Raw genomic sequence first — 10,513 nt, forward strand, 5'->3', positions numbered from 1 at the left:
TGAGAAAACAATAATTTAAAAACCAATAACACTTTTCCATGTGGGATGTTGTGTGTTTGGGCATCCAACAAGAACAATGATGTTTTGTTTCAGAAAAATTTATTTTTCTCTGTAGTTTCTCATTTTATAGGAGAACAATATCTGGATCCATAATTTTTCCAGATCATTATTCTGTTTGATAGTTCTCATATTCTAACCTTTATTTTATAAAAATTGCTATTAAAATTTTTGCATTTTCTAGGATGAAATGACTGAAAGATAACCAATGTTTCTAGCTAAGTTATGTCTCAGTCAAATTCATTCTACCAAAGAAAAAACACGATTCTAATTACACGATGAAAATACATTGATAAATATGGATGATTATGTGATGCGTTTGAATCATAAAATCAATTCAAACCTATCTAAGCTCCGAGTTTAACATTTTGGATTATCTTAAATAAATGTTCAAGCATATTTCGCACCAAAAACATAAAGGAAAATAATTAAATAGCACTACATAGTACATAAAACTTTGAGTACAAAACACTCACAGTTACCCGTCTTTTAAGGATTCACTATAAAAAAATCAAAATATCAATGACACAAATGAGGTATTTTACAAAAAAAAATCTACACAAAAATCTAAGTTTAAAAACCATAAAGAGTATTAACTTACCAGCCTAATAGTCTTCGGGAGTCGCTCTCTAACAGCACTGAAACAACAGTCCATGAAATTAAACCAGAAAGAAAAAACAAAAATCAAACACTACCCTGCATTACACAAACAACTCTACCCAACAGTTTTATTATGTATTTAAAAAATTAAACCTCATTGGGATTTCAGTCAATTATATTATGGAGTACAAGGCAATGAAAAATTAAATAAAACACTTTCTAAATTAAACTGTTAGCAATCATGGTCCTAAAAGTTTTTGGTTTTTTTTTACATAATAATTCAAAAAGTAAGATTATTTGTATTTCAGCTCACTTTTTAATATGTAATTCTCTAATAAATCAAAATAAGCTACATTTCAGTAGCTTCATGTCTAACTGCAAAACAATGTGAACAGACTAGTAATGGGGAGCTTAGGTAGCTACAAGAGATTATCACCAGACTTGCAAGTATATACTTTATATCAAACAAGTATCCCATTGGGAAATTAGGCCTTCAATTGTGTTTAGAACACCCGAGTTATACAGTACTTTTTAAGTTATATAGATCTGTTAGATAACTTAACTGGGTAAGTCAGTCTATGATCTAGGTATAAGTGATAATTCAGCAGATGTGTATGCAGTACTGTCATTAATATCAGTTTGAAAGTTAAAGATCTCCTTATAACAAATTCCTTAAGTAAAAATTCTGCCTATTTCGCAAACAGCAAATAAAACACAAAATCTTTAAAAATTATGCATCTCATCAGCAATGAGGGGTAACATTTAACCCTTTCAATTAGAGCAATTAATTTGCCTTAAATCTTAAGTTCATAATAACACAAACTAGAAGAGACAACATTTAGAAGAAAGACATCATCCACTTCACAGCAGTGTACTTCCCAAGAAAGACTGGTCATCAGGTAGATCTGGTGCCTGTCTCATCTGGGGAAAGCCAGTAATAAGATCGACCCTACCTAATGTAAGAAGACTGGTCTTTAAACTTGTCACAGAGTGGATTACCATCCAAGTAGAGTTCTTGCAACTCCAGACCCTTTAGAAAATTCAGCTCACCAATGGTACTTAACTGTAAAAAAAAATAATCGGTTATACGAAACTATGAGATTCGTGAATAATACAAAACGAAACACTGTTGTCTATAATCACACTTGCACAACCATTTAATTTTAAAATTATTGAATAGAATGATTCCATTACTTTTAAGATGGAATTAAATATGAATATTACAAAATAAATAATAAAAACTATCTTTAAGTTTAAATATGAATATTATAAAATAAATAAATAAAAAACTATCTAAGTTTAAATATGAATATTACAAAATAAATAAATAAAAAACTATCTTTAAGTTTAAATATGAATATTACAAAATAAATAAATAAAAACTATCTAAGTTTAAATATGAATATTACAAAATAAATAAATAAAAAACTATCTTTAAGTTTAAATATGAATATTACAAAATAAATAAATAAAAACTATCTTTAAGTTTAAATATGAATATTACAAAATAAATAAATAAAAAATTATCTTCAAGACAAATAACAAACATTTAAGTATGTATATTACAAAATACATTAAAAACTATCTTAAAAACAACTGTTAAAAATGCAAAGTAACAAACTTAAAAACTGCTAATATTCTCAGTTAAGGTACATTAACTCACACAGTTATTCCCTAAGATCAAGCTTTTCAGTTCTTTGCATGTGGATACTAGACTGGACAGAGGTTCTAAGCGATTCAATTTGTTGCCTGACAGGTCAAGTTTCTCTAACTGTAAAAGAATTTACAATAAAATAAAAATACATTTAAGCCTTGCTCACCAATAGGCAGTAAGAGTAGTTTAGCTTTTTTATTTTACACATAATTCTTTGGAACTTAATGAGACATTTGTTTGTAAACCACCGACCATTACAAAAATTAACCAAAAAAACATGAACCATTCAGCAAAAGAAAGTTTTACATTATCAGAATCAATTTTTATACCTTGTTTCTTCTGTATCCTCTTGGGTACATGATTCATAACAATGTTTTTGGATCACAGAATTAACATAGTTTTAAAGACAAAACACAAGGTATGTTAGACTTATAAGACTGAAATAACAGATATAACTTGTTTCTTATGACTGACCATGTTCTGATAATGTACGATGTAAAACATACTGACTCTAAAATGTCAGGATGTATTGATTCAATGCACCTATTGAATGATTTGTTTTATTGCATTTCAAAAATAAAAACTACTGAACAAAATACTGTTAAACTTGAGATTAACTTTCTACAGATTATGTAGCTTCTGCATATATATTATTTTTATATGTGATATTTGTATAAATTTGCAACTTCAAAAATATTTCATTTTAACAAGTTTTTAACATTTAAAAAAGACTTACCTTTGCTGACAATTTTAATTATTGATTTTGTCATCATAGGTTCTTGTAAAATTTTCTTATAGTTTTATATTATAAGTTTTATTTTTGTTTCAATTCAAAAACACCACATACAGTTTCACTGTGTTTACAATCACCGAAGTTATAAAAATAGCTTTTTTTTTTAACCATACCAAAATTATAAGCAAACCTCACTATTTGTTTACATTTTTCATCAGAAGGTTACATTTAATATATGTAATACATTTCAAACCAGTTTTACGTTGAATTATATATAATCCTTTTACATTCAAGCAATTACTCGACCAATGCAACTTAATGTGAACAAGTTTACCAAACAACAACCTAGCCAGCGAAACAAAACTTAATACATTTGAGTGCAAAATGATCTAACTAAGCCTGTCCCATCTTGTTCCACAAAGAACTATTCTTTTTCTTCGATACTGAAACATTGAAATGAAATATAAGATAATAAAGGCAGCATTTATTAAGCTTAAAGAAAAATAGTACCGTAATTGTGTCTCAAGTTGTTGACAAATCACAACACACCATGACAACTGAGGCTGATAAATACTGCTTGGCTAAATTCAAAATAAAACTACACTTATATTGAAGTTACAGGGCTTAAATCAGCACTCTTTTACTCAAAACTATTTACTTTCCTGCTAGGAAGATAAGAGTGTTGAATTATGTTGGAAAAAAAATTTCAGAAAATTCATAAACACTAATATTTGGGTTAGGAGTATGCTAAACTTTTTCATGAATAAAATTAAATAAATAAATCCGTTTTATTGAATCAACGACAATTCTGAAGGGTGTTTTTCAACGTGTGGAAGAACAATAACATTCTGTAGATATTTTAACTGAATAGTGGAATTTTGAACTTAGGGCAGAATTAACTTAACTGTACATGAAACACTTACCGCATTGCCCCTAATTAATGCTCCCTCTCTAATTATCCCCCCATTCCCAGTATTTTTATGAAGCTTACTCTGTGTAACAGCAATAGTAATCCAACATATAATGTGCTTTTATTACTATAATTTTAATTTTAAAAAAAAAACACGTACACATATTAGTATTGAAATCAATAAATCACATGTGAAAAATAGAATCCGGAACAGCAAAATTACAATAATTAGCACCACCACCCCTTTGCAGTTTGCAATGTCCCTGGGGGAATTAATTAGGGGCAATATATTAAAATTAAAAAAAAAAAGTCACTAAACTATAAACAATATATTTTAGTTAATATAATCATACAAAACAAGATTATAACTCACCTCTGGAATGTGTTCTTTGATTATACGAACAACAGCACTAAATATATTAAACCTACTGAGGGGAGCATAGATTCCTTCTGTTTTCAGACCTGTTAGTTTCAGTTTTTGAAATTATTATTAGGAATTTTTTTATGTAAAACATGTTGATCATTCAAATAACTTTTAACATATTACAAAATAAATATAAAAAAAATAACAGAAACAATTATAAGTAGAACAATCAATGTACTAGCAGCTTTGAAAAAGACCTAAAACTGAAAATTTCCTAGAAGCTGGTACATTAAGTTCTCATTTTCTTGAAATTAAATATCATTAGATATTCTGTACACGTGTTAGTATATTTTCAAATAGTTAATAAAATGACAAAATTCCACCCTAAGAGTACATCACCTAATAGGCCTATAATTGTTTAGGAGTACCTGTCACTGTACGGTGACCACGCAATGTGCTAGAAATGTGAAACGAGCACACAAAATCAACAGACAAAGCCTAATTTGCACAGATGACAATCTCAGCCACTGACTGTATTAAACATGGTATATGTTGTTATTGAAAACATTGGTAATGTTTGCAGTTGAAAACTGTTTAATTTTTGTGTGAAAAAAAGACCCAAAATGGCATAAAATCACTCCAATGTTTTCACACTTGGAAACAAATGAGCTTGTGTAAGCTGATGATGATTCAGAGCCTGAATTATCTGGTGATGATTTTGTGTGTGATATGACTGAAAAAAGAGTATATGACTAAAGGGTTACACCAAGATGGCTGAAGTTAATATTTACAAAGTTGTACCTGATAGATGTTTTCAACAAAATATGTAGTCTAACTAATAACAGAAAAAAAAAAAGGGCCAAACCAGCTAAAGCTAATTATTTTTTCAGTAGATGATTCAATATAATATAATAATAATAATCCCTGTAACTTATAAACCTCTTTAACTCAACATTATTACAAGTCATAGTAGAATCAGGATCTTCATTACCACTCTTATGAAAAGTCAGTTTGTGACTTCCGTGCATATTCAACTTTACGTTATATATATTGATCTAATAAAACTATGAGCACAACCATGACAAAACTTGATTTTAATATTACTTAATTAAAAAAGGAGATAATTATGTGACCTGTTTTGCAGAAATAACAAAACCATTCCTTTCCATCTAAAGTGAGGCAACCAGAGCTAGTAATGTCATGTTATCTTTAATACATCTAACTATTTTAAAGTTAATTTATGAAAGGATTTACTGATATTGATTAATTAATAAAAAGATAAACAGAAACATAAGAACTAATTCTTCTTCTTCTTCGAGAACACAAGCAAAGATGCTTGAAAGTGTTTATTTAACAGGTTAATTTCACAGTTACTTGATTATCTTATTATCTATAATCAGGAATGCTTTTCTGTAGCTCAACTAAAACTGTATAGTGTTATTAAATCAATAATAAATACAAAACACATGACATGGATTTGTTTTTTAAATACACTGAAAAAGTTTTTAAACGCTAAGCAACCCCTTTATATGACTTACACTAAAACTGTTTATAAAACGACCTGACATGTTATGTACACAAGTTTTATAGCGTATATTATTAGCTCTTGTAAAATAAAAACTTGATTCTTCAACTCATCAAGAACCCCAATATATTCTCCCTTAACTTCACCGTATATAATAAATGGATCCTCTTACCTGAATCACAATAAAAATTGCTTAGGTTTAAGAGTTTCTGTGCTACATCATAACGATTGCTCATGCACACCTGAAATACAGAATACCATATACCATATACTAAAAGTTATGCACAACTGAGATAAATGACAACTGAGTATTTTTTTGTTGAATTCATTGTTTTTCTACTTACAGTTGGTATCCCTTCATATCCACATCATACTCATAAAGTTTATATAATTCTACAAATTCGGTAAATAAAACACGTTGTTAAAAATTGGAGGTTACAGAAACCTTTCCACAATTGAACCATTAGAAATTACTACAATTAAACATCTTTCTTTACTTGATCCATCACATTCAGATACAACAACTGTAAGGAGATTTTGTACCTGAGGAAATTATAGAAACTAGTTGTGAATCCCTCACCTATTGTTGTATTTCCTCCTTCAATTATAAGTATTCATTGAAAACACAATTGTAATATTTTTAAAATAATTTCTCTACATACTTTCATTTTAATGCTTTTTACATGAAGTGACTGGTTTATACTTTATTCGTTAAACATTACGTACAATGTTCGGGAGAGGTAAATAATATACTGACCTTGATTTTTTCCTGTGTTTCATCATTTAACGTACAAACAGGAGGAGGGCACCTTTGGCAATATATGCTCATCTATGAAAGATTTTAAAATTCTTGTTATAACATGTATAATCTGTAGTTATATATATGTGTGTGTGTGTGTGTGTGTGTATATAGATAAACCAAATTTACTTTTTTTAATGATTTTTCATTAACACACTCTCTCTAAGAGCTTGGTTGATTCAACCAAGTTCATGAACCCATACTATAGCTTTTAATATGTGTTTTGTATCTTCATAAAATTTGACAAGCTTTCAGTAAACATTACAAGTCTTTTGTAGACATAAAATCAAGATCTGTTAATTAAGTAGTTTTGCTAATATTTTGTCCATTAATATAAGAAGTCAAAGTGTTGACTGCTCCAAGTACAAAGTGATTTTCATGTTAAAATTAAAAATACCTTTATCTGAAAACTGTGAAATTTCATTTGTGTAATCTCTAAAATTTGCTAGATAAATATCAAACTTTTTTTTTCAATAAAACTTTAAATTTTGTCTGTTATTTTCTATACCTTAACTCAACACCCATTAAATAACACCCATATAAAAATAAGAAATACATCTAAATTTTCTTTCTTTCTAGAATGGCTACAAATTGTAACACAAAACTATAACTATTTATCCTAAATAAATTAAAGATTGTAACAGTAGATATCTGCTTCTACTTTACTGTATTGTTTTACTGCCATTTGAACTGTGTCTAACTAATAATCCTGCCACAAATTGTAAATCACTTGGCAAACACGCACCTCATGTTACTGTATCGAATTACATAATACATGAGCATATCTCATGAATAACTTTTCATTATCTTACCTAATCTAATCTAACAAGTTTCTTATTTTTACATTTTAGTTACTTTTATAATAATGAATAAAGAATGCACATGAAAAACAAGAAATATAATACTCACCTCTTCATTTATTTTATTTTTTTGTTCTCAACTATTGATGAAACTTAACCCTACTTTTGTTATACTAATGATACTACTACACTAAATAATTTATGTTCTATTAAATAATGCCACTAAGAACACAAACCAACACACAATGTCCTATAACTATCATAATTTTTCTGGCTTTTTGAATACAAGATAAGAGCCATTAAAAATTTAGCTAAGCTAGTTGATGTGAATGCCATTAGACAAAGTTTCAAACTGGAGGCAAAATAGACAATTCTCTGTACAGAAAACAATATAATATAATACATAACTTGATAAATTAAGATTTTGGCATTCTATTGGTTATAAACAATATAGTATAAAATGTCAGAGAGAGAACTTTTGACAATTTGTGAAAGAGGGGATGTAACAGGTGAGCATGGCAAGTGGGTCTAATTTTCTAGTTTATGACTCCGTAAACAAACAAGATTGAAAGCTATAAAAATTATGCTTTGCCTCAGTAATATCTTTTTTATAACGAGTAATTTACATTAAATTCTGTGCTTCTCAGGGAAGTGGCAAATATATTAGAGAAGATGGAAGACCTACAGAGCAAATATCACAATTCTCCTACTAGGGGGAGATTACAGATTTTTTTAAAATATTTCCTTATAAAATAATATAATACAACTTATATAATATTAAAATTTGATTTATTAACAATGCTTGTATACAAAGTTTATTCATATACGATAATAATAAAGTAGTTTAATTAAATTTTGAATGTAACGCTACGAAACAGTGGCATGTGCACTTTGACCTGCCCAAAGTGAGAGGGTTAAATTAATTCAGTTGGGGGGAAGATTAAAAGATTGTTCTATTTTGTAAACCATGTATTTTCAAATTATAAGAACAGGTAGATAAAGAATTCAATTTAAAAATAAATGGATGATCATTATTTTTGTATACAAAAGATACTAGTGTATATATATACACATGACAAAAATGTTCAACAAGCTAGACAAATTATGGCATAATGTATCTGAAAATGAGCTTCTCATGTGTAACAAAATTGCTGATTGATCATAGTTTTCTTTTGTCTAGTTCTTAGATAGCAAAATCACAGAACTGATGGTCCAACTCTAGAATAAGATTTGTACTTGCTACAATGAAAAAACTAATATTAGCCACACAATTAAAAGGTTTACATAATAAAAGATTCTTAGCAAAATGTTTACCTGAAGTAATGCTACATTTTTATACAAATTAACTGGTCTTAAAAAACTTTTCGCTAACACAAGTTTCTCATGTATAAAAATCAGTTAAAACATTTTAAAGTTATTCTTCTTCTCTGGAGAAGTGTTTCAAATAAAATTTAATCACTCATCGTCCAGCCCAACTGATGAGTTCTGGTACTGCTTGTTGTAGTTAAACACACAAAGCTATACAATGGGCTATCTGTGCTCTGCCCACCACAGGTATCAAAATCTGATTTTTATCATTATAAGCCCATAAATTTACTGCTATTTTACATTCCTCTGACTTGAAACCAATAACAGCAATATGATAAAAAATGCAATTTCATACGACTTTTATAATAAATATTAGGTTTACTGACACGCACATTCTTCAACAAAAAATTTTCACTCATTAACAAATTTCTTGGAGACATAGCAGACACCTATCAATAGCTTTATTATGATGTTCCTCATTTTCAGCACTTTCTACAAATATAAACATTTTTCTGTTACAACAGTGACTAAATCAAGCAGTATATTTTATTACTAACAGGCTAATGTAAATGTTTCCATTCTAAGATCCCAACACAGTACCTACCTAACAAATCAATTATTGAACTTTTATAGCTTAAGAAAACAACTTCCTACTCACCTTAAAACCACTAGGTGTTGTGATAATTCCATTCAATTTCTTTAGTCCATTTGCTTGCTCAACTTCATTTACATAGAACACAGCTGCATTTCCGACATAGCCAAACTTTACAATAAACAGGGAAAACATCACACACATATAATTATTACAGTCCTTAACGAGGCAAGAATCTTCACTGATGCTAGTTTTTTTTACATAGCCTTCTCATCTTGATAAGCCTAAATGGCTCAAGTTTACATATACATGCTTTGAAACTGATTAATTTCATTGGTTTTTATCAAGATGGCTCATGACCACCAACAATAAGAAAAAAAATTATGGGATATCATATTTAAAAAACAAAATCTTAACATTTTTATTAAATAATGCAGCATGGAAGTCTATTTATTGCTGAAACTTGTAAAATCTTGCAGGAATCGAGATAAACTTTCATCTTCAGAATAGGTGTGGATACAAAGCTAATCCTACTAATAACCAAGATAAACTTTCATCTTCAGAATAGGTGTGGATACAAAGCTAATCCTACTAATAACCAAGATAAACTTTCATCTTCAGAATAGGTGTGGATACAAAGCTAATCGTACTAATAACTAAGATAAACTTTCATCTTCAGAATAGGTCTGGATACAAAGCTAATCCTACTAATAACTAAGATAAACTTTCATCTTCAGAATAGGTCTGGATACAAAGCTAATCCTACTAATAACTAAGATAAACTCATTAAAACTGGAACCAATTTTGTGTGCTATGAAATTTTGAAACCTATTCGCTTCATACCAAGTGAACAAATGATAATGTCCTAACAAATGTAATATCTTCCATTACTTAGCAGTCTAACTGTTAGCCTGACATCGTCCTTCGGAGGTTCAGCTTTCAGTGATAACCATATTGTGACCAACTACAGTTATGCTATCTTAACAAGGACCAGTAGAAAGGAATGTATGTAAACAAAACGGTGAAATATTGCTGTGTTTATTACTGTAGTTAATGATACCACCTTTCCTAAGAACTAACAGTAGGTTACTGAAGGTTTGTACTTTACAACAAATTGTGGGCTAAACAGCATGAGGTTTAAATTATAAACTATAAACACTTGTAATAATAT

At 28.8% G+C, this 10,513-nt stretch overlaps 1 protein-coding gene across 1 annotated transcript in view; it reads right to left on the bottom strand.

Moving 5' to 3' along the window:
* LOC106466474 (nuclear RNA export factor 1-like) overlaps positions 1–10,513 on the bottom strand; it is a 51,317-nt gene that overhangs the window by 25,369 nt on the left and 15,435 nt on the right. Inside the window, exons 6-12 of the mRNA XM_013926767.2 lie at positions 9,409–9,513; positions 6,601–6,672; positions 6,016–6,085; positions 4,328–4,416; positions 2,321–2,428; positions 1,611–1,720; positions 659–695 (exon numbers count right to left, since the gene is read on the bottom strand). Coding sequence (XP_013782221.1) covers positions 659–695; positions 1,611–1,720; positions 2,321–2,428; positions 4,328–4,416; positions 6,016–6,085; positions 6,601–6,672; positions 9,409–9,513 — 591 coding nt within the window. The remainder of the gene's footprint in view (positions 1–658; positions 696–1,610; positions 1,721–2,320; positions 2,429–4,327; positions 4,417–6,015; positions 6,086–6,600; positions 6,673–9,408; positions 9,514–10,513) is intronic.

The sequence above is a fragment of the Limulus polyphemus genome, unplaced genomic scaffold (genome assembly GCF_000517525.1).
Source record: "Limulus polyphemus unplaced genomic scaffold, Limulus_polyphemus-2.1.2 Scaffold2271, whole genome shotgun sequence".
NCBI classification, from domain to species: Eukaryota; Metazoa; Arthropoda; class Merostomata; order Xiphosura; family Limulidae; genus Limulus; species Limulus polyphemus.